This window comes from Aethalodelphis obliquidens, unplaced genomic scaffold, assembly GCF_003676395.1.
Source record: "Aethalodelphis obliquidens isolate GAN/ISIS:26980383/991018 unplaced genomic scaffold, ASM367639v1 scaffold25, whole genome shotgun sequence".
Classification (NCBI taxonomy): domain Eukaryota; kingdom Metazoa; phylum Chordata; class Mammalia; order Artiodactyla; family Delphinidae; genus Aethalodelphis; species Aethalodelphis obliquidens.
This window is the reverse complement of record NW_020837969.1, coordinates 19,899,822-19,925,648: the sequence shown is the minus strand read 5'-3', so window position 1 is coordinate 19,925,648 and position 25,827 is coordinate 19,899,822. Positions and strand designations below refer to the sequence as shown.

At 35.9% G+C, this 25,827-nt stretch overlaps 1 protein-coding gene across 3 annotated transcripts in view; it reads right to left on the bottom strand.

Moving 5' to 3' along the window:
• The window catches only part of SGCZ (sarcoglycan zeta), a 908,802-nt gene that overhangs the window by 155,291 nt on the left and 727,684 nt on the right, over positions 1-25,827 (bottom strand). For 2 of the 3 annotated variants that reach the window (XM_027122721.1, XM_027122723.1), the window contains one exon: positions 1,171-1,272. The exons of the other annotated variant lie outside the window; for it this stretch is intronic. In XM_027122721.1, the coding sequence (XP_026978522.1) occupies positions 1,171-1,272 (102 nt within the window). The remainder of the gene's footprint in view (positions 1-1,170; positions 1,273-25,827) is intronic. 3 annotated transcript variants of the gene reach the window in all.

The window sequence follows — 25,827 nt, the reverse complement described above, 5'->3', positions numbered from 1 at the left end:
TAAAAACACCAAACTTTTTATTTTAAGTTTAATTAGTTTTGATAGTTTAATCAGTAAGGTCAGGTGTTCATACATGTGTCTATTGTATTATTTATTCTCTGACCTAAATCCGGAAAGTAATCTTAATAAAAAATTTCCAGTACCCAGAGTAGCAGTCAATAGAGTATATTAGGAAGCTCTGCAAGTTCACACATAACAAAATAAAATTTAAACTTAATATAATTATCCTAATTAAAATTTTTATGAAAAAGAATCCTTTGTTCTGTGTTCACTTTGATATTTAAGGGAAAAATAGCCTCGAAGCAAATTATAAAATTTTGGCTTACTATGCAACTCATTTGCTAAAATATTGCTAATATTAAAACATTCTAGTCGAAAATACACTTTCATATTTATGAAATAAGGTTAGTAATCTTTCCACGTTTTATATAACAATCTTTCTAATTATTCTGTTTCACTAAATTTATTTCCACACATACACACATATCCCAGGGGAAAGCCTATTACATTTGAAAGAGTCTAGTGAGATTCTGATGTACCAAAGATACTACCTTCTGAGAAATAACACACTTAAGCCAAAATGAACAATGTCTAAGCTATAATGTTTTGAGTTTTAGCATGCTGCTAGGTGATAAAACACACATAGCACACATACATACACACATACATTTGAAAGAATAAATATTCTTACTGGTTTTAAATAATGTACATCCAGAAATAAAGTTAATTTTTGTACTAAGACTTTTTGTCACCACTTTTAGAAAATGCATGTCCGTTAAAGCTGAAAAGATGTAAAATACATTGAATTAATATCATTTATTCAAGTCAAGGTTCTTGCAGAAATTACTCAAAATATGTTAAATGCCCCTTTTGGAATTAATATAACTGGATTTTTAAGGTCCATCCATTGAAAACAGAAGGGCATATTTTAGAGACTAACAAAAGCAACACTGCAGTTTAATTGGAAATGGCTCTCTAATTTGTCAGTTTGAAATTAACTTCTCCACTGGTTTTTCAATTGTTTCATTGTTTTGATTTCTTCAAATAAGTCTTTAGCTTAAAATAACTAAATGCATACTGAAGAGATAAGGGGTATCTGTCCTCCTATTTTAAGCTAAAACATAACCTCTAAATTATCTTTTACAGTAAGCCAAAGCCAGTATCACATACCTTTCGGGAATGAATTTCTTTCACATACAATGGAAGTAGAAACTCAGATATACCTTCAAGTCGGATTCCCTTCTTGGTGACTCTCAGATTTCCCATACCATCCTACAAGCAATGAAATATAGTTCACTTTTAGGTTAATTAGAGAATGAATAACTGGCCATAATTTTCTTAGGCCTAAGTTGAGAAAACAGTAAGCTCAAATCAGTGATGATTTAAGGAAAATGAGAGGTTGAATCTACTTAATGAATGATTGCAGCAGTTTGCATGCATATGGTGGGCTCTGTTTAAAATGAACAGGGAAAGAGGATTATAAAGGACCTAGTATCTCTTTCAAGTTCTAACAGAGACTGGGACTCATCTGTGAATAAATCCTGTACTTTCTTCATGCATCAATCCTTTTAACTATTTATTAGGTGAAATGATACTTACTACCTGATTATTGAAAACAACTTTGCAGAGAGATCTAGTATTATTTTTACATGACAGTTATACACATATTTCTACTACAATCAAATAGTCACATTTGTACAAGCAATAAATGATTGACTAGTGTAAGTAAGAATGGGGTCCCAGTGCTTTAACCATGGGTTAATCATACATCCTTTTCTTTAGAAAATAATACTCTATGAGGAGGGTAAAACAGTACACAAATAATATTTATGAGACAAAAAGTAAAAATAGTAAGAACATGGGAATTAAAGAAAGGAGAATTCACATCTGGTTGGAGAGTAAACCATTTCTCATGGAAGATACTGACTACGATAAAGGCCTTAAGAATACGGAGTTTCAACAGAAGATGTCCCTAGAGGGAGGAACAAAATGACCATTCTGGTCACAATTAGGAAATAGCATGCCATCCAAACTGGCTCATGGAATATTGTGAGCAAAAACAACTGGGAGTATGTTTTGAGGCCAGAAAAAGAAAAGCCATGAATGCAAACTAAGGGGTCTGTATGTACAACAGCGTCCAAGAGAAGGAATGTAAAAAGTTCTCGAATAGCTCAGTGGCTTGAAATGATCAGAGTTATGCTTTAAGATGAAGCTCGTAGAAGTACTATGTGGAGCTATCTGACAGAGTATCAATAATAATGCACACCTTGGTAATAAGTGTGAGAAGTGTGGTGGAAGAGCAACCTTCAAGACCTGGTGACTAATTTTATCTGGAGATACTGAAAAGAGGGCCATTTATGACTGACCCAAGGTTTCACAACTATGACTATGTAAGGATATGTAGTGATTTTTACACTTGGACTAGTAAAATTTGTAGGCTCAATGGAAAAAATAAGTTCAGCTTTGAACTTTCTAACTTTGGACTTTCTAACTACTTCCAGTAGCAACACTGGAAAAAAGAATTTTATCCATCAACCAACGCATCTGTAGAAAGCAGGCTGGGGTGTGACAGTTGCTTAAGTCTCGCTTGAATCTATCATGACGGATGAGCAAGTCCTTTGTGGAAAAAATGTATATAAAACCAAAGAGGGACTCCAAGATAATGCCTAGGTCTGTGGCTTGGAAAGACGTATTTTCTACCTCCAGGGAGGCTGGGATTAGTAGAAGAGGAAAGGCAAGAGATTATGATAGCCAGCCTCAACCCTCTGCTCTGACCTCAAAAGAAAGCCAAAGAAGAAGTAGAACGATGAATAGAATTTTGAGTAAGAACTGAAGAACTTTTTTTTAAACTCAGACAAAGAAAAGGACTAAGAAGACGGAGAGAAATATTTTGAGGTGGTGAGATCTGTCTTCTCATGGAAAGAGAAAGGAATTGATTCTGGTTGAACTGAATTTGGGATGAGACAGAGGAATTCACTTCTTGAGCTTGAACTTCTTGTCAGCTTAAACTTAAAGCTGACACTAGAAATGCCTAAAAGTTTTTTAAAATAAGAAAATTTCAAGCATCTCTGAAGACAAATTCTGATGGGAAAATAGGCCTACTTTTGTTTCTCTCAGACAGAGCTAGTTTACACCAGTTTTATAATATCCTCTCTCACTTTTGAAACTGAAGTGTCTCTGATATAGACATTAATTACAGGGTTGCTCATTCACTGGCTCTAATTAGTTTTGCAACATTATGCAACAGAAACAGGCAGAATTAACAGTGAGAGAGATTCAAAACTGAGGATTTACTAGACAGGAGTGGCAGAAAGTCATAGGTACGTGGTGTTCTAAAGTAACAAAACAATGATGCCCCTTAAAAGGCTATTATTTTTTTCTTGTTGGATAGAGACATGTAAAGCCAGAACAGTTGTGTCTGGCTGCAAAAATAGCACAGGGTAAAGAATAGCAACAGATGATAAATTAATCATCAAGTTCAATAGGAGTTAAAAAAATACGAGAAATGCTAAGACAGGTTTATCATCAGAAAATGGAAACTCAGATTTTGAGATCTTGAAGGTGAGAACATTTCCAGACATGAGGTCCAGAGAACACCTGAGGAGTGGCTGCAGATGTAGACTGGAGACACAACGCTGTATATTGCACAGAGCCTAGAATAATAGTACATGTAAAGTGATGTGTGGCTTTAAAATATTATTTTGTTTCAGAGGGATTTTCTTGGCTAAATCTCACACACTGACTGTCCATGTATATTCTCAAATGCCTGCCTAAAGGAAATGTTCGGGAGTGCGCTTCATGGAGTTGCTTTGCAAATGTTTAAGGCAAATATTAGACTATCTCAAGTAAAGAGAAACAAATTCTGTCATGAATGTAATTCCCAGTTCAATATTAATCTTAAAAAATGTTTTTATAAGATGACTAAAAATAAAAGAATTGGACATCCAAAGTTAAATGTGATATTACCTATGCTATATGCATATTCAATTTTGGAAAGTTTTGATTCTTAAGCTCAGTGTTTTCTTCTTATATTTTCTATATAACATAAAATGTGTGGCTTCCCTGGTGGCACAGTGGTTGAGAGTCCGCCTGCCGATGCAGGGGACACGGGTTCGTGCCCCAGTCCGGGAAGATCCCACATGCCGCGCAGAGCGGCCAGGCCCGTGAGCCATGGCCGCTGAGCCTGCCCGTCCGGAGCCTGTGCTCCGCAACGGGAGAGGCCACAACAGCGAGAGGCCCGCGTACCGCAAAAAAAAAAAAAAAAAAAAAAAAGTGGCGGCAGATATATAGTTATATTCCATTTATTTAATTAAAAAATTTTTTTAACATCTTTATTGGAGTATAATTGCTTTACAATGGTGTGTTACTTTCTGCTTTATAACAAAATGAATCAGATATACATAAACATACGTCCCCATATCTCTTCCCTCTTGCATCTCCCTCCCTCCCACCCTCCCTATCCCACCCCTCTAGGTAGTCACAAACCACCGAGCTGATCTCCCTGTGCTATGCAGCTGCTTCCCACTAGCTATCTATTTTACATTTGGTAGTGTATATATGTCTATGCCACTCTCTCACTTTGTCCCAGCTCACCCTTCCCCCTCCCCATATCCTCAAGTCCATTCTCTAGTAGGTCTGCATCTTTATTCCCATCTTGCCCCTAGGTTCTTCATGACCATTTTTTTTTTTTAGATTCCATATATATGGGTTAGCATAGGTATTTGTTTTTCTCTTTCTGAACTTACTTCACTCTGTATGACAGACTCTAGGTCCATCCACCTCACTACAAATAACTCAATTTCGTTTCTTTTTATGGCTGAGTAGTATTCCACTGCATATATGTGCCACATCTTCTTTATCCATTCATCTGTTGATGGACACTTAGGTTGCTTCCATGTCCTGGCTATTGTAAATAGAGCGGCAATGAACATTGTGGTACATGACTCATTTTTTTTTTTGCGGTATGCCGGCCTCTCACTGTTGTGGCCTCTTCCGTTGCGGAGCACAGGCTCCAGACGCATAGGCTCAGCGGCCATGGCTCACGGGCCCAGCCACTCCGCAGCATGTGGGATGCTCCTGGACCGGGGCACAAACCCGCGTCCCCTGCATCAGCAGGTGGACTCTCAACCACTGAGCCACCAGGGAAGCCCTACATGATTCTTTTTGAATTATGGTTTTCTCAGGGTATATGCCCAGTAGTGGGACTGCTAGTTCGTATGGTAGTTCTATTTTTATTTATTTCAGGAACCGCCGCCATACTGTTCTCCATAGTGGCTGTATCAATTTACAATCCCACTAACAGTGCAAGAGGGTTCCCTTTTCTCCACACCCTCTCCAGCATTTGTTATTTGTAGATTTTTTGATGATGGCCATTCTGACTGGTGTGATGTGATCTCATTGTAGTTTTGACTTGCATTTCTCTAATGATTAGTGATGTTGAGCATTCTATCACATGTTTGTTGCAATCTGTATATGTTCTTTGGAGAAATGTCTGTTTAGGTTTTCTGCCCATTTTTGGCTTGGGTTGTTTTTTTTTGATATTGAGCTGCATGAGCTGCTTGTAAATTTTGGAGATTAATCCTTTGTCAGTTGCTTCATTGGCAAATATTTTCTCCGATTCTGAGGGTTGTCTTTTCGTCTTGTTTATGGTTTGCTTTGCTGTGCAAAAGCTTTTAAGTTACATTAAGTCCCATTTGTTTCCTTTTGTTTTTACTTCCATTTCTCTAGGAGGCAGGTCAAATAGGATTTTGCTGTGATTTATGTCAAAGAGTGTTCTGCCAATGTTTTCCTCTAAGAGTTTGATAGTCTCTGGCCTTACATTTAGGTCTTTAATCCATCTGGAGTTTATTTTTGTGTATGGTGTTAGGGAGTGTTCTAATTTCATTCTTTTACATGTAGCTATCCAGTTTTCCTAGCACCACTTATTGAAAAGGCTGTCTTTTCTCCACTGTATATTCTTAGCTGCTTTACCAAAGATAAGGTGACCATATGTGCGTGGGTTTACCTCTGGGCTTTCTATCCTGTTCCATTGATCTGTATTTCTGTTTTTGTGCCAGCACCATACTGTCTTGATTACTGAAGCTTTGTATTATAGTCTGAAGTCAGGGAGCCTGATTCCTCCAGCTCCGTTTTTCTTTCTCAAGATTGCTTTGGCTATTCGGGGTCTTTTGTGTTTCCCACAAATTGTGAAATTATTTGTTCTAGTTCTGTGAAAAATGCCAGTGGTAGTTTGATAGGGATTGCATTGAATCTGTAGATAGTTTGGGGTAGTATAGTCATTTTCACAACGTTTATTCTTCCATCCAAGAACATGCTATATCTCTCCATCTGTTTGTATCATCTTTTCTTTCACCAGTGTCTTATAATTTTCTGCAAACAGATCTTTTGTCTCCTTAGGTAGGTTTATTCCTAGATATTATATTCTTTTTGTTGCAATGGTAAATGGGAGTGTTTCCATACTTTCACTGTCGGATTTTTCATCATTAGTGTATAGGAATGCAAGAGATTTCTGTGCATTAATTTTGTATCCTGCTACTTTACCAAATTCGTTGATTAGCTCTAGTAGTTTTCTGGTAGCATCTTTCAGATTCTCTATGTATAGTATCATGTCGTCTGCAAACACTCACAGCTTTACTTCTTCTTTTCCCATTTGGATTCCTTTTATTTCCTTTTCTTCTCTGATTGCTGTGGCTAAAACTTCCAAGACTATGTTGAATAACTGTGGTGAGAGTGGGCAACTTTTCTTGTTCCTGATCTTAGTGGAAATGGTTTCAGTTTTTCACCAGTGAGAACGATGCTGCCTGTGGGTTTGTCATATATGGCCTTTATTATGCTGAGGTAAGTTCCCTCTATGCCTACTTTCTGGAGGTTTTTTTTTTTTTTTTTATCATAAATGGGTGTTGAATTTTGTCGAAAGCTTTCTCTGCATCTATTGAGATGATCATATGGTTTTTCTCCTTCAATTTTTTAATATGGTGTATCATATTGATTGATTTGCATATATTGAAGAATCCTTGCATTCCTGGTAAAAATCCCACTTGATCATTGTTTATGATCCTTTTAAAGTATTGCTGGATTCTGTTTGCTAGTATTTTGTTAGGAGTTTTGCATCTATGTTCATCAGTGATATTGGCCTGTAGTTTTCCTTCTTTGCAACATCTTTGTCTGGTTTTGGTGTCAGGGTGATGGTGGGCTTCTAGAATGAGTTTGGCAGTGTTCCTCCCACTACTATATTTTAGAAGAGTTTGAGGAGAACAGGTGTTAACTCTTCTGTAAATGTTTGATGGAATTCGCCTGTGAAGCCATCTGGTCCCAGGCTTTTGTTTGATTGAAATTTTTAATCACAGTTTCAATTACAGTGCTTGTGATTGGTCTGCTCATATTTTCTATTTCTTCCTGGTTCAGTCTCGGAAGGTTGTGCATTTCTAAGAATTTGTCCATTTCGTCCATTTTATTGGCATATAGTTGCTTTTAGTAATCTCTCATGATCCTTTGTATTTCTGCAGGGTCAGTTGTTACTTCTCCTTCTTCATTTCTAATTTATTGATTTGAGTCTTCTCGCTTTTTTTCTTGATGAGTCTGGCTAATGGCTTGTCAATTTTGTTTATCTTCTCAAAGAACCAGCTTTTAGCTTTACTGATCTTTGCTATCATTTCCTTCATTTCTTTTTCATTTATTTCTGATCTAATCTTTATGATTTCTTTCCTTCTGCTAACTTTCGGGTTTCTTTTGTCATTCTTTCTCTAATTGCTGTAGGTGTAAGGTTAGGTTGTTTATTTGAGATTTTTCTTGTTTCTTAAGGTAGGATTGTATTGCTATAAACTCCCTCTTAGAACTGCGTTTGCTGCATCCCATAGGTTTTTGGTTGTCATGTATTCATTGTCTTTTGTTTCCAGGTATTTTTTGATTGCCTCTTTGATTTCTTCAGTGGTCTCTTGGTTATTAAGTCGTGTATTGTTTAGCTTCCATGTGTTTGTATTTTTTACAGATTTTTTCCTGTAATTGATATCTAGTCTCATAGAGTTGTGGTCAGAAAAGATACTTGATATGATTTCAATTTTGTTACATTTACCAAGGCTTGACCTGTGACCCAAGATATGATCTATCCTGGAGAATGTTCCATGAGCACTTGAGATAGAAGTTTATTCTGTGGCTTTTGGATAGAATGTCCTTAAATATCAATTAAGTCCATCTTGTTTAATGTATCATTTAAAGCTTGTGTTTCCTTATTTATTTTCATTTTGGATGATCTGTCCATTGGTGAAAGTGGGGTGTTAAAGTCCCCTACTATGATTGTGGTACTGTGAATTTCCCCTTTCATGGCTGTTAGTATTTGCCTTATGTATTGAGGTGCTCCCATGTTGGGTGCATAAATATTTACAATTGTTATATCTTCTTGGATTGATCCCTTGATCATTATGTAGTGTCCTTTTTGTCTCTTGTAATAGTCTTTGTTTTAAAGTCTGTTTTGTCTGATATGAGAATTGCTACTCCAGCTTTCTTTTGATTTCCATTTGCATGGAATGCCTTTGTCCATCTCCTCCCTTTCAGTCTGTATGTGTCCCTAGGTCCGAAGTGGGTCTCTTGTAGACATCATATTACGGGTCTTGCTTTCGTATACATTCAGCCAGTCTAGGTCTTTTGGTTGGAGCTTTTAATCCATTTACATTTAAGGTAATTATCAATATGTATGTTCCAATTACCATTTCCTTTATTGTTTTGGGTTTCTTATTGTATATCTTTTCCTTCTCTTGTGTTTCCTGCCTAGAGAAGTTCCTTTAACATTTGTTGTAAAGCTGCTTTGGTGGTGCTGAATTCTCTTAGCTTTTGATTGCCTGTAAAGGTTTTAATTTCTCCTTCAAATCTGAATGAAATCCTTGCTGGGTACAGTAATCTTGGTTGTAGGTTTTTCCCCTTCATCACTTTAAATATGTCCTGCCACTCACTTCTGGCTTGTAGAGTTTCTGTGGAAAGATCAGCTGTTAACCTTATGGGGATTCCCTTGTGTATTAATAGTTGTCTTTCCCTTGCTGCTTTTAATATATTTTCTTTGTATTCAATTTTTGATAGTTTGATTAATATGTGTCTTGTCATGTTTCTCCTTTGATTTATCCTGTATGAGACTCTCTGTGCTTCCTGGACTTGAATAACTATTTCCTTTCCTTTATTAGGGAAGTTTTCATCTATAATCTCTTCAAATATTTTCTCTCAATTTCTCTTCTTCTTCTGGGACCCCTATAATTCGAATGTTGGTGTGTTTAATGTTGTCCCAGAGGTCTCTGAGACTGTCCTGAATTCTTTTCATTCTTTTTCCTTTATTCTGCTCTGACGTAGCTATTTCCACTATTCTATCTTCAAGGTCACTTATTCGTTCTTCTGCCTCAGTTATTGTGCTACTGATCTAGAGAATTTTTAATTTCATTTATTGTGTTGTTCAACACTGTTTGTTTGCTCTTTAGTTCTTCTAGTTCCTTGTTAAACGTTTCTTGCATTTTCTCCATTCTATTTCCAAGATTTTGGATCATCTTTACTATCATTATTCTGAATTCTTTTTCAGGTGGCGAAATGGCGGAATCAAATCAAATGGCGAAAATCTCCCAGAGATCTTCATCTCAACGCCAAGATCCAGCTCTATTCAACTACCAGCAAGCTAGAGTGCTGGACACCCTATGCCAAACAACTAGCAAGACAGGAACACAACCCCATCCACTAGCAGAAAGGCTGCCTAAAATCATAATAAGGTCACAGACACTGCAAAACACACCACCAGATGCATACCTACCCACCAGAAGGACAAGATCCAGGCTCATCCACCAGAACACAGGCGCTAGTCCCCTCCACCAGGAAACCTACACAACCCACTGAACAAACCTCAGCCACTGGGGGCAGACACCAAAAACAAAAGGAACTATGAACCTGCAGCCTGTGAAAAGGAGACTCCAAACACAGTAAGTTAAGCAAAATGAGAAGACAGAGAAACACACAGCAGATGAAGGAGCAAGGTAAAAACCCACCAGACCTAACAAATGAAGAGGAAATGTGCAGTCTACCTGAAAAAGAATTCAGAGTAATGATAGTGAAAATGATCTAAAATCTTGGAGAATGGAGAAAATACAAGAAACGTTTAACAAGGACCTAGAAGAACTAACAAGCAAACAAACAATGATGAACAACAAAATGAATGAAATTAAAAATTCTGTAGAGGAAATAAACAGCAGAATAACTGAAGCAGAAGAACAGGTAAGTGACCTGGAAGATAAAATAGTGGAAATAACTACTTCAGAGCAGAATAAAGAATGAAAAGAATTGAAGACAGTCTCAGAGAACCCTGGGACATTAAATATACCAATATTCAAATTATAGGGGTCCCAGAAGAAGAGGAGAAAAAGAAAGGGACTAAGAAAATATTTAAAGAGATTATAGTTGAAAACTTCCCTAATATGGGAAAGGAAATAGTTAATCAACTCCAGGAAGCACAGAGAGTCCCATAGAGGATATATCCAAGGAGAAACATGACAAGACACATATTAATCAAACTATCAAAAATTAAATAGAAAGAAAAAAATTAAAAGCAGCAAGGGAAAAACAACAAATAACATACCAGGGAATCCCCATAAGGTTAACAGCTGATCTTTCAGCAGAAACTCTACAAGCCAGAAGTGAGTGGCAGGACATATTTAAAGTGATGAAAGGGAAAAGGCTACAACTAAGATTACTCTACCCAGCAAGGATCTCATTCAGATCTGACAGAGAAATTAAAAACTTTAAAGACAAGCAAAAGCAAAGAGAATTCAGCACCACCAAACCAGCTTTACAACAAATGCTAAAGGAACTTCTCTAGGCAGAAAAGACAAGAGAAGGAAAAGATCTACAATAAGAAACCCAAAACAATTAAGAAAATGGTATAGGAAATACATATCGATAACTACCTTAAATGTCAATGGATTAAAAGCTCCAACCAAAACACGTAGACTGGCTGAATGGATACAAAAACAAGCCCCATATATATGCTGTCTACAAGAGACCCACTTCAGACCTAGTGACATATACGGACTGAAAGTGAGGGGATGGAAAAGATATTCCATGCAAATGGAAATCAAAAGAAAGCTTGAATAGCAATTCTCATATCAGACAAAATAGACTTTGAAATAAAGAGTATTACAAGAGACAAAGAAGGACACTACATAATGATCAAGTGATCAATCTAAGAAGAAGGTATAATAATTGTAAATATTTATGCACCCAACATAGGAGCACCTCAATACATGAGTCAAATGCTAACACCCATAAATGGGGAAAGTCACAGTAACACAATCATAGTAGGGGACTTTAACACCCCACTTTCACCAATGGACAGATCATCCAAAATGAAAATAAATAAGGAAACACAAGCTTTAAATGAAACATTAAACAAGATGGACTTAATTAATATTTATAGGACATTCCATCCGAAAAGCACAGAATACACTGTGTTCTCAAGTGCTCATGGAATATTCTCCAGGACAGATCATATCCTGGGGCATAAATCAAGCCTTGGTAAATTTAAGAAAACTGAAATCATATCAAGTACTTTTTCCGACCACAACGCTATGAGACTAGATATCAATTACAGGAAAAAATCTGTAAAGCACACAAACACATGGAGGCTAAACTACACACTACTTAATCAAGAGATCACTGAAGAAGTCAACGAGGAAATAAAAAAATACCAAGAAACAAATGACAATGAAAACACGACGACCCAAAACCTCTGGGATGCAGCAAAAGCCGTTCTAAAGAGGGAAGTTTACAGCAATACAATCCTACTTTAAGAAACAAGAAATATCTCAACTAAACAACTTAACCTTACACCTAAAGCAATTAGAGACAGAAGAAGAACAAAAACCCAAAGTTAGCAGAAGGAAAGAAATCATAAAGATCAGATCAGAAATAAATGAAAAAGAAATGAAGGAAACAATAGCAAAGATCAATAAAACTAAAAGCTGGTTCTTTGAGAAGATGAACAAAATTGTTAAACCACTAGCCAGACTCATCACAAAAAAGGGGGAGAAGACTCAAATCAATAGAATTAGAAATGAAAAAGGAGAAATAACAACTGACACTGCAGAAATACAAAGGAACACGAGAGATTACTAAAAGCAACTATATGCCAATAAAATGGACAACCTGGAAGAAATGGACAAATTCTTAGGAAAGCACAACCTTCCAAGCCTGAACCAGGAAGAAACGAAAAATATAAACAGACCAATCACAAGCACTGAAATTGAAACTGTGATTAAAAACCTTCCAACAAACACAACCCAGGACCAGATGGCTTCACAGGTGAATTCTGTCAAATATTTAGAGAAGAGCTAACACCTAGCCTTCTCAAACTCCTCCAAAATATAGTAGAGGGTGGAACACTCCCAAACTCATTCTAGGAGGCCACCATCATCCTGTATCAAAACCAGACAAAGATGTCACAAAAAAAGAAAACTAAAGGCCAATATCACTGATGAATATAGATGCAAATATGCTCAACAAAATACTAGCAAACAGAATCCAACAGCACATTAAAAGGATCATACACCATGATCAAGTGGGGTTTATTCCAGGAACGCAAGTATTCTTCAATATACACAAATCAGTCAATGTGATACACCATATTAACAAACTGAAGAACAAAAACCATATTATCATATCAATACATGCAGAAAAAGCTTCTGACAAAATTGAACACCCATTCATTATAAAAGTCCTCCATTAATTAGGCATAGAGGGAAATTATCTCAACATAATAAAAGCCATATATGACAAATCCACAGCCACCATTGTTCTCAATGGTGAAAAACTGAAATCATTTCTACTAAGATCAGGAAAAAGACAAGGTTGCCCACTCTCACCACTATTATTCAACACAGTATTGGATGTTTTAGCCACAGCAATCAGAGAAGAAAAGGAAATAAAAGGAATCCAAATCGGAAGAGAAGATGTAAAGTTGTGAGTGTTTGCAGATGACATGATACTATACATAGAGAATTCTAAAGATGCTACCAGAAAACTACTAGAGCTAATCAATGAATTTGGTAAAGTAGCAGGATACAAAATTAATGCACAGAAATACCTTGCATTCTTGTACACTAATGATGAAAAATCTGAAAGAGACATTAAGGAAACACTCCCATTTACCACTGCAACAAAAAGAATAAAATACCTGAGAATAAACCTACCTACAGAGACAAAAGACCTTTATGCAGAAAACTATAAGACACTGATGAAAGACATTAAATGTGATAGAAACAGATGGAGAGTTATATCATGTTCTTGGATTGGAAGAATCAACATTGTGAAAATGACTATACTACCCAAAGCAATCTACACATTCAATGCAATCCCTATCAAACTACCACTGGCAGTTTTCATAGAACTAGAACAAACAATTTCACAATTTGTATGGAAACAGAAAAGACCCCGAAACTTTAAAGCTTTTGCACAGCAAAGGAAACCATGAACAAGACAAAAAGACAACCCTCAGAATCGGAGAAAATATTTGCAAATGAAGCAACTGACAAAGGATTAATCTCCAAAATTTATAAGCAGCTCATGCAGCTCAATATCAAAAAAACAAACAACCCAATCCAAAAATGGGCAGAAGACCTAAATAGACTATTCTCCAAAGAAGGTATACAGATTGGCAACAAACACATGAAAGGATGCTCAAAATCACTAATCATTAGAGAAATGCAAATCAAAACTACAATGAGGTGTCACATCACACCAGTCAGAATGGCCATCACCAAAAAAATCTGCAAACAATAAATGCTGGACAGGGTGTGGAGAAAAGAGAACCCTCTTGCACTGTTAATGGGAATGTAAATTGATACAACCACTATGGAGAACAGTATGGCAGTTCCTTAAATAAATTAAAATAGAACTACCATACGACCTAGCAGTCCCACTACTGGGCATATACCCTGTGAAAACCATAATTCAAAAAGAGTCATGTACCACAATGTTCATTGCAGCTCTATTTACAATAGCCAGGACATGGAAGCAACCTACGTGTCCCTCGACAGATGAATGGATAAAGAAGATGTGGCACATATATACAATGGAATAGTACTCAGCCATAAAAAGAAAAGAAATTGAGTTATTTGTAGTGAGGTGCATGGATCTGGAGTCTGTCATATAGAGTGAAGTCAGAAAGAGAAAAACAAATACTGTATGCTAACCCATATATATGGAATCTAAAAAATAAAAATGGTTATGAAGAACCTAGGGGCAGGACAAGAATAAAGACCCAGACCTACTAGGGAATGGACTTGAGGACATGGGTAGGGGAAGGGTAATTTGGGACAAAGTTATAGTGGCATGTACTTATATACACTACCAAATGTAAAATAGATAGCTAGTGGGAAGCAGCCACATAGCACAGGGAGATGAGCTTGGTGCTTTGAGACCACTTAGAGGGGTGGGATAGGGAGGGTGGCAGGGAGGGAGACACAAGAGGGAAGAGATATGGGGATATATCTATATGTATAGCTGATTCACTTTGTTAGAAAGCAGAAACTAACACACCATTGTAAAGCAATTATACTCCAATAAAGATGTTTAAAAAAGATTTCTTTTTGTTATTTATTCTTTCCTGCATGCTAAAGGAATAAAAAATCCAACTGCTAATTAAAAAGAGGAAATTCTCTTTAAAACATCTAAGCATTTTCTTTTTCTTACCTGTTTTATGCTGAGGTTTTTTATAATTTATAATGAGCTGTTTTTGCTCAAGCATAAGAGAAAGAACAAATAAAATATAAGTTGGAAGGAAGCCTGCTTTATATATGTGTTTTTACTATGTTGTTTGCTGTAATCCTGTATTTTATTTTCATTTTAATTGGCCCTCCTTATTCCTGCCTATTATTAGAAAATAAACTCTACAGTAATAAGGATTGATAGACTTAGGAATTTGACCTCTAATTCAGCTTGTATAGAAACATCTTTAGAGATTGTTTTTAATAACATAACTTTTGTCATCCGGAGTATGATTAATTCTTTTTGTTCTTAGCCAATAATTGTTCTAAGTTTCACAATTTATGCTTCACCAATTATAAGAGTTTTGAAAAGTTTTTGAATATATGATATATTGAATAAGATAATAAATACTGTACTTTGTATCTATTATTTGGTGTTCTTTTGGCAATGTGAATGATTTTTTAAAAAGCATAATAAAATAAAATGTAATTTGTTTTCCAAGTTTTTCTCGACTTATGATACAATTCCTTGACAAACATCTCCTTCTTTTTCTAACAATCCACCTATCACTAGTCTCATAGAACATGTCATTGTTTAACAACAAAATCATCATAGTGAATATATGCTGAAACAAAATAAAACCCAAAACAAAACTATATTAATCTGACATGGTATATGTGATTATAATTATCTGGTTAATAGAGAAAAAAATAGATACATTCAATAAACCCAATAAGACTGCGTATAAGGGACCAGCAATATATATTACATATAGGTATATACACACATATTACATATATATACACACACATATATAAACTACTTAAAATGATGGAGAAATAGACATAGCTATTCAATCCACTAAGAACGTTTTGAATACATAAGCATTTTATGTTCAATAAAAAATAATCCTTTTGAAGAAAATCCTTACAGCACATCTTTTTCTTTTTGTATTTTATTTATTTTTTTATACAACAGGTTCTTATTAGTTATCTATTTTTTACATACTAGTGTATATATGTCAATCTCAGTCTTTAGTTTCTCTTCAGATAGAATAAATCTTTTGCCTTTTATAGGACATCTTTTGGAATCACTATCAGGAAAAGAAATTGGTGTGGCTCAGTCTAATAATCCAATTAATCATATGATACAAACTTAAATGTGCATGGAAGCAGCAGCACTGTGCCACTTTAACATGAAGTTAAAGTTACACTCTGAGGATGCGCAAGAGACAGAGATTTGTTAATGAAGAGTGCTGTAGGAAAACCAAACATGCTATTATAACAAATCATATTTCTTGGTGGTTAAGTAGAGACAGCTGCAAAGAACCTTAGGTATTTGCTTAAGAAAAATAATAAAGAATTAATAATAACACTACGTACCCTAAAGACAGTCATCCGTAAATGGGTGACTGAAAAAAATCCACATTGTAATCTGTGTAACAAAATTATAAAGCCTAGAGCTTCACTATTAGTGTGTCTGTCTTTCCCAAACATGCTTAATAGTATGTAACAATTATAATAATCCCAGTGGAAAAAGTTCAGTTTTCAAATAAATTTAGGAAATGACTGCATGATATATTCCCACTCAGAGATTCATAATGCATATTAGCATACTCAACACACTGAGAGGTCTGGAGGAGAGAAATACTTTACTTTCTCTAATACAAAGTTCCCTAAACATTTGTCCAAAGGGACCCCCACTCACTCATCCATCTTTTGGAATAGGTGGAATAATGTCCCTTTGAACACACTGTGTTCACTTATATTTTATAAACCCTGAAGGAAGATCTATGTAAAAAGAAGATGCGTTGTTTAGCATGAAGGCTTAAAAAGAGGTGATTAAAGAATTAAAAGCTACCGTGTCTCCACAGATATTTATTGAGAGCCTATGTATCATACCACTAAATTCTGTTTATTTTCGGCTTCCCAGCTGTATTTAAAAACTGGAGAGTCTATGTTGAACACTGCTAAGAATCTGGGCTGCTTCTGAGATGTAACTTGTTGTCAATAAGAAAGAGAGGCAATGTTGAGCACACCTCTAGTTTTTGCATACATATGTCAGTTACTATAAGGATAATTTAGCTCCTAAAAGGAGAATCACTTCTTACTTTGAACAAAATCACATTTCTGGACCTGTAAATTAAGAATAAGACCTCAGGGTATGGTAACTCTACATAGGTAATCCTCATGGTAAGGTCTTGTCTAAGAATTCCTTCTAAATGCCCAAGACATCTTTAATTTCTACCCAAACTATGGAATTAATCCTAAGTGCTAAGTTCATAGAGCAATATAGCAGCTACTGAGACAATAGTGCATTGTCACAACAACCCTGTAAAATAGAAACAATATTGCCCTCCTTTTATTTAAAACACACACACACACACACACACACACACACACACACAAAGTTAAATGAATTGTATGCAGCTAGTAAGTTAGCCTAAAGTTTAGTCCTCTCACTCTTAGTCAATCTAACAACTGTAGGGACAGAAAATGTAAGTTAAATTTATTTTATTATGTAACTCTATTAGGAATATTCTAATATTTTTCATTATTATTTCCGAATTAATGTGTATCTCTTCTTTCTTAGATTGTTTGACTTTTAACTTTTAAAAAATTTCCTTCTCTCACTGACTTCATCTACCAGCCCATATTTCTCTTCTGGATTGGATCTGCATCATGGTATCCTGAAAGCAAATTATTTCTGGTAAGACAAAACTCTACTTCTAAATAATTACAAAGTTCATCTTGACAATGAAGCCCCCTAGAAAAACTTATTGATATTTTTACAGTCATAGACCATTTTAAAGGAGCCTCAAAACAATATTTTCTGTAAATAAAAAATTCACTGTTTCACATTCTTCCTATTGCATATATATGTCACTTCCTATTCCTATAACTGCTTTATAATTACCCTCATTCTATAAAACTAAGTTGTGTGTATGTGTGTGTGTGTGTGTGTGTGTGTGTATTTAGAAGAGGTGAATTGCATAGGAAGGGTACGTAAAATTAACTTACTGAACCCAAAATTATAGCTACCCTATTAGCCTGGGACTGAGGGGATTTTAGGTGAATGTCAAGATTGGATGAATAGCCCACAGAAGGCAGTTGCCCCAATCAACAAGTCATGATTCGTTGCCAAATTTTGGTCATGAGCCAACTTTTTGACCCAGAATCCAATGATCTCTCTTGCCGAATTTAGACAGTAAATGGACAAGTGCAGCTGCCTTAGCCTGAGATTCCTCAGAAATGAGGATGTTGGTTATGCCGCCAGGTGAGCCACTAAATCCAGCAAAACTGAGGTCTCACTTCAATGAAGGACCTGCCCCACCTACTGGGATTACCAAAGGCAGAAAACCTTGAACTTTCAGTCTTGTCAGGAAATATCTTAGCTCAAAGGTCCATCTCGTCCAAAATCATGTCCCCCAAACCCCACCTGGGATGGCTTTCATGACTGATTGATCAATATGAGGATATAAAGATCTGGCCACCATATGAACCACTCTGGACAATTCTCAGGTTTATTTTAGCTCCAGAGCTCCCTGTGGGGTGAGTCAAGGTTGCCATTCCTTTGCATCACACTTTGACTTCTCTCTTCTCTCTGCTCAACTCTGCTTGCTTGATGTGATGTTATTATCCAGATTACTGAGAAATCTTTTAATCAAAATGCAACTAACTCCATGATACTTTTTAAACTAAAATTAAATTAAAAATTAAATTAAAACTTAGGGCAAGGATAAGACTGATGCTAAAAATGAAAGTGAACTATAATCTATATTAGAGAAATCAGTACATTAATATTTCTGGCAGTTGAGAAGAAAAGTAGGATAAGATGAGAAGTCATTCATATTGAGAAGTCAAAAATATGATTTTTTTTTTCTTCCAGAGAGTGCTTTATTAAGATACCATCATCACCAGGAAAGCTCTTTCATCTTTAATGCCTGCACTGCAGTCTTTCCTCTGTGGTTATTCATTTACCACAGACTTCCTTAAAATATTTGTTTATAGACAACGGCAATTTTCTTTTTTTACTTTTTTTTTTTTTAGCGCAAAAGCGTTGGGTCTTCGTTGCTGCACGTGGGCTTTCTCTAGTTGTGGTGAGCAGGGGCTACTCTTCGTTGCGGTGTGCGGGCTTCTCATCACGGTGGCTTCTCTGAGGAGCATGGGCTCTAGGCGCGCAGGCTTCAGTAGTTGCGGCACGTGGACTCAGTAGTTGTGGTGCATGGGGTTAGCTGCTCCGTGGCATGTGGGACCTTCCCAGACCAGGGATTGAACCTGTAACCCCTGCATTGGCAGGCGGATTCTTAACCACTGCATCACCAGGGAAGTCCCTGTAATTTTTATAATAACTCAGGTCCAAACAAATAATGTAGATCTGGGTTAGTTTCTATCTACCTGGATGCCAGAGAAAGGACATCTCTTCTCCACCTGAATGTTAAATCAAAAGTTTGAAAATGGTTGCTTAGACTTGTGGTTTTTCAAATTTTTAAACATTTGGAAACTTTTAAGAGATAAAATATGGTGTTTGGTGGGGTATTGATTTAGAAGTTATTGTAGGTAATAGCTTCACTATTGATCCTATTTCTAGCTTTTAGTACACAATTCAGAGTCATGGTAAATGCTTTCTTTTTCTTCCACACGATGAATCAGTTGCCATGTCCTATGAATATGTGGGGGATAGGCTTGTGTAGTCTCTTTGTGTGTGTGTGTGAGTGTGTGTGTGTGCGCTTTGGGATGTGTTTTGGTACTTGGAGAAAATATGGGCATCTATCCCAGGAAAAGTGGATGAGTAAAATATACGGCATAGCATGCAGCCATGTGCAGCACATGAATAAATGTGCACCTAGCAACAGTACTTAGAAAATTCAAAAAGAAATAAAATAATATTTATATAAATTAAAAATGTTTCCATAACAGATGAAATCTATTTCTCAGAACACACAGGATCACCAAAAACGATACAACGATGGACTACAAAGAGAGGGCAAGTGCTGATAAAGGGAGTAAAAATGGAGATATAAGTAAAAGGAATGAAAGAATAAATAAATGAATAAACAATAAATGGAAACAGTAAGTGAGAGAATTTGTATGGACCAATGATGTAATAGTGACAATGTTCCATAACTGATGTACATAATTATCTCAATCTTCTGCACCTGAATTTAAAAATAAAGTAAAATCTGCTGCAGAATCGTCAACTCTCTCTCTCCCTCTTTGTCTATCCTTACTGCTATTGTTTTAATTCAGTTTTTTTGTTCACTTTCTGCCTATACTAGTTTCTTAAATGTCCTCATTATCATTAATGTACCCAATTAAAATCCTTTTTCATATTGTTGATGTCCTTATCCTCTTATAAGGTAAATTTTATTTTAGCAGTGTCCAAGGATAAAGTTAACCTAAAAATGTCTTTCATATTCCAAACCACATTCTAGTAAATTGTGATTTAATAACAACAACAGTTTATTGTTTCACAAACATTCCCATAAAGTATTCTATTCCTTTTCTTTGTGCCTTATACATCATTGTTTACTTGAAAATCTCTCACTGTGTTCTGTCTTTATTAAGAGAAGGTATTATGTCTTCTGAGTTGGAAAAAATCTCTTGTGTTTTTCCTTTACTTCTATATTCACAATACTCCTGACACTAGATATGTGCGTTTTCCACACATCAAGCATTCTCTAAGACACTAGGCGGGTGTCCTACAATTTAACCCAATTCTGATACTACGTACCTGGACACAGACTCCACAGGTTAAGGTTTCAGTCCCACGAGATTGCCCCTCCTCCCCATTTCAGATGCCACTTGCAAGTTCAGTTTGTTACCTGTGCTCCTGACCAACTGTCTATACATCAGAAGTTCCCATGGCCCCCTCCTCAGGTTTGATTACATTGACAGAGCAGCTCACAGAACTCAGGGGAACACGTTATTTACTAGATTACTGGCTTATTAGAAAAGATATAACTCAGGAAGAGCCAGATGGAAGAGATGCCCAGGGCCAGGTATGTGGGAGAGGCACGGAGCTTCCATGCCCTCTCTAGGCACCATAGTCCCAGCACCTCCACACGTTCACCAACCTAGAAGCTCTCCAACCTTTGTAATTGTTATGCAGGCTTCAGCATGTAAGCCTCAATCTTTAGCCCCTCTTCTATTCTTTGGAGGGGGGTCAGGTTGAATGTTCCAAGCTTCTAATCATAGGTTGGTCTTTCTGATGACCAGCCCCCATCCTGAATCTATCTAGGAGCCCAGGAAGAGTAGCCTCAATAGAACAAAAGACGCTTCTATCACCCAAGTAATTCACCAGAAAATTCACCAAGAAACCAGGGTCAAAGACCAAATAGTAGGACCAAGATGCTCCTACTGCTCTTCTCAGGAAATTACAAGGGTCCTGGAAGTGCTGTGCCAGGAACCAGGAGCAGAGATCAATACACACAGTTGAGCCTTGAACAACGTCAGGGTTAGGGACACAGACCTTCTTTGCAGTCAAAAATCCGCACATAAATTTACAATTGACCTTCCGTACCCACAGTTCCACATCTGTGGATTCAACCAACCTAGGATTGTGTAGTTCTGTAATACAGATTTACTGAAAACTATCCACATGTAAGTGGATCTGTTCAAATCCATGTCGTTCAAGAGTCAACTGTATATTTTGTATTATTTCACTACTATTTTCATCTCTAGAATTTATCATAATGACAGTATATACAAGCACAAGTAAATCCTTGATAAATATCAATTGAGGTTAAAATGAATTTTTATAATATCTAAGAGTAATCAGAGTGCCTATGGTAGTGCCTATGGTAGTAGTAGTAGAGTAGTTCACAGCAGACTAAAGCACTCACTGAAAATATCTACAAAATGTTTAATAAAATAATAAAGTGCAAACCCATTGTCTTTGAAGGTAACATACCTTTTTGTTGTGGTGAAGTATACGTCATATAATATTTACTATTTTAACCATTTCTAAGTACATAGTTCAGTGGCATTAAGTACATTCACATTATTGTGTAATCATGACCACTATACATCATCTGAAATTTTCACCATCTGCAACTGAAACTCTGTACCTATTAAATAACAGCTTCCCAATACCCCTCCCCCAGTTCCCAGTAGCCACTATTCTACTTTATTTCTCTATAAATTTGACAACTCTAGGTGTTTAATGTAACTATAATCATATAATATTTGTGCTCCTGTGTCTGGCTTATTTCACTTAGCATAATGTCTTCAAAATTCATCCTTGTTGTAGTGGGTGTCAGAATTCCCTTCCTTTTTTCTTCAGTCTGAATAATATTTCATTGTACGTATATGCCACATTTTCTTTATCCATTCATCCATGGCTGGACACTTAGGTTGCTTCCACATTTTGGCAATTATGAATATAAACATGTGTGTACAAATATCTCTTTGAGACACTGCTTTCAATTCTTTTGGGTATATACTCAGAAGTGGATTTACTGGATCCAATAATAGACTGTGTTATTCTTTAAATTCTGTATTTAATTTTCTGAGTTACCCTATACTGTTTTTCACAATGGCTGTACCATTTTACATCCCTATCAGCAGTGCACAAGGGTTCCAATTTCTCTACTTATTTTGTTTTGTTTTGCTTTGTGTTTTAATATCATAGCAATCCTAATTAGTGTGAAGAGGGGTAACATATTTCAAGATAGTTAGACTTGAAGGGCCAAGATGCTGAAAGAAAAGATACTTATAGCTTAGCTTCTTGTTTACTTATTTTCCTTTCAAAGCACCTGCCAACTTAAATAGCTCAAGACAAGAGGCTGAGGTTAAGAAGCTAGAAGAGAATCGATAAGTGGTAGAGAGGCAACAATGCTGTCTGTAATCTCATGGTCCTGAGGAGACAAAAATTAAATTCCAGGCTTGTCAAAGCACCTAGATGTTGAGGGACTAACATACCAGAGAAAGGGTAGGTGAAGAAAAATGAAACCTGGACTCTGTGTGGAGTTTTCTTTAAGTCATTTGTTGGCTATTAGACTGCTCAGGGTGAGGCTAAAAGGCTGAACTAAAAACGCCTGAGAATTTCATGGGAATGTTTAGCAGTTGTATAACGCTGCAGAACAAAAATCACTAAGGGGACCCAGGTAAACACTGAAAAGTTCATTTGGGAACCACAGAGGATTATACCGTAGAGAGGTCATAATCCATATTCAGAAGAGACTCAAACCATACAAATCTTATTATCAAGTAATCTCCCACCTCGATTTTGAATAAAGGGGCTTAGAGTAAATCCTTTTTAGACAAAGACAACATTGTCTAGAGCCTCTATAACTTTTCAGACACCAAGTCTAGAATTGATCCCAAATTACCAATTACACCAAGAATCAGTACCGAAAAAAAACAAAAACAAAAAAACTAACCAGTGCAAACAGGCAAGAAGTGTCCCAATTGTTTGAGACTGCAGCTATAGATCCAAAATAACTATGACTCATATATTCAAGAAAATATATGATATGATAGAAAACACTATCAAGGAAATCCACACAAAAAATGAAGTGGAAATTCTAGAACTGAACAATTCAATAATTTATATTAAGAGCTTGATGGATGGGCAGGGCATTGGAAACAGCTGAAAAGAGAACCAATGAAGTGAAAAGAGGCCATTAGCTAATATGCAGATTGAATCAAAAGCAGAAAATGGAATGAAAGATACAGAAAATAGCAAAACACAAAAGTGGACCATGAGGAAAATATCTAAGACATTTTAACTGAGGAATGTGGATAATGAATTTGCCAAGCAAATATCCAGTAACAGATTCAAGAAAATCTGTGAAACTCAAAAAGGAAAAATACAAATAAAGCCATACGAGGCACAGTGTAGTAACTCCTCTGAAAATCAAAAAGAAAAAAAAAAAAACTCTTCAAATCAGTAACATAGTAGAAAAAGAAGATACTAACTACACAGTAAGAACAATAAGACCGATAGGTTACTTAAGAGAAAAAGATTTCGAAGCAGCCTAGGCTAAGCTAGTAGATATTCCAAAGTTTAATAATACTGGATTCAGTAGAAAGAAAATATTGCAACCTCAGGAACCTGGATTCTACATCAAATTGTACTCCTTTCTAGTGTGTGACTTTATCAAATCTTTTTGCATTCCAAGTTCCTTGACTTAATTAGGAAATAGAAGTAGACAGGCACCTAGGTCCTTTCTTACTTTAACTTTCCAGGATCTGATTTTAGGGTCAGGCAGAACCGTACTGTTATTCTTCAAATGATAATTTTATTCCCCTCCTCCACTATCAATACCATGGCTTCATTTGACTTATATTTGTCTTCATTTGACATTTATTTGGTTTCACTTGTATTAGCTAGCAAGGTTTCTTATTTGCTAATGAAAACACTTCAAAAATATGCTTGACCATTTAAAATAAATATATGAACGATTATACATTCCAGGTATATTTTTCTCATGTATATTAAGGTATCTGGGAAACCTCTGTTATCCTAATATTGATGAATAATGACATAAATATTCTACTATGGAAATAGGTGAACCTGAAAAGATTACATGTGTATGATTCCAATTATATAACAGGTTAAAAGGCAAAATCATGGAGACAGTAAAAAGATCAGTGATTTCCAGGAATTCAGGGAAGAGAGGAATGAATGAATAGGTAGAGCAGGAGATGTTTAGGGCAGGGAAACTATTCTGTATGATACTATAAATGGTGGATACATATTATAAATTTGTCAATACTCTTGGAATGCATAGCACAAAGAATGAAACAATGTAAACTATGAACTTTAGTTAATAATTATTGGCTCATCAATTGTTACAAATGTATCACAATAATGTAAGATTTTAATAATAGGGGAAATGGGTAGGCAGACAGGGGGTATATATATAGAAACTCTGTACTTTGTGCTCACTCTTCTACAAACCTAAAACTACTTAAAAATTAAATCTAGTGTTAAAAAATCCACTCTAATATTTTAATAACTTTGAGAATAAAAAAATTAAATAGATTTCAATATAAGTGTTATACATTTAATTTTCTTCACTGATTTTGCATTCTTTGAGTTGGGTAATTTAGCAGAATTCTGAGATTAAAAAACAGTGAAAAATAATTATATGTTGAAAGAAACAATTGATAAACTGAATTTCATTAAAATTAAAGTTTTATGCTCCATGAAAGACACTGTCAAGAAAATGAAAAGGCAGACTGAGAGAAAATATTTACAGAAGAAAATATTTGTAAAATATCTGATAAAGTGCTATTATCCAAAATATACAAAGAACTCTTAGAACTCAACAATAAAAGAAAAACAAAAAGTGGGCCAAATACCTTAACAGGTACCAAAGAGGATATACAGATGGCAAATAAGCATATGAAAAGATGTTCCACATCATATATCATCAGGGAAATGCAAATTAAGCCAACAATGAGATACCACTACACATCTATAGACTGGCCACATTCCAGAAGACTGACAGTACCAAATGCTGGTGAAGATGTGGAACAACAGGAACTCTCATTCATGGCTGGTGGGAATGCGAGATACTACAGCCACCTTGGAAGACAGTTCAGCAGTCTCTTACAAAACTAAACATAGTTTTATCATAAGATCCAGCAATCATGTTCCTTGGTACTTACCCAAAGGAGATTAAAATTTATTTCCACTGCAAAACCTGCATGCCAATGTTTACAGCAGCTTTATTCATACCTGTCAAAACTTGGAAGCAATCAGGATGTCCTTCAGTAGGTGAATGATTTTTTAAAACTGTGGTACATCCAATGGAATACTATTCAGCAATAAAAAGAAATGAACTATTGAGCCATCAGAAGGCATGGGGGGACATTAAATGTGTATTACTAAGTATAAGAAGCCAGTCTGTAAAGGCTACATACTGTATAATTCCAATTACATGACATTCTGGAAAGGGAAAAACTAAAGAGACAGTCAATCAGTGTTTGCAAAGGGTTGGGCAGGGGAGAAGATGAATAGGCAAAGCACAGAGGATTTTTAGGGCTGTGAAACTACTTTGTATAATACTATAATGATGGTTATATGCCACCATAAATTTTTCCAAATCTATAGAATGTACAACATTAAAAGTGAACCCTAATGTAAACTATG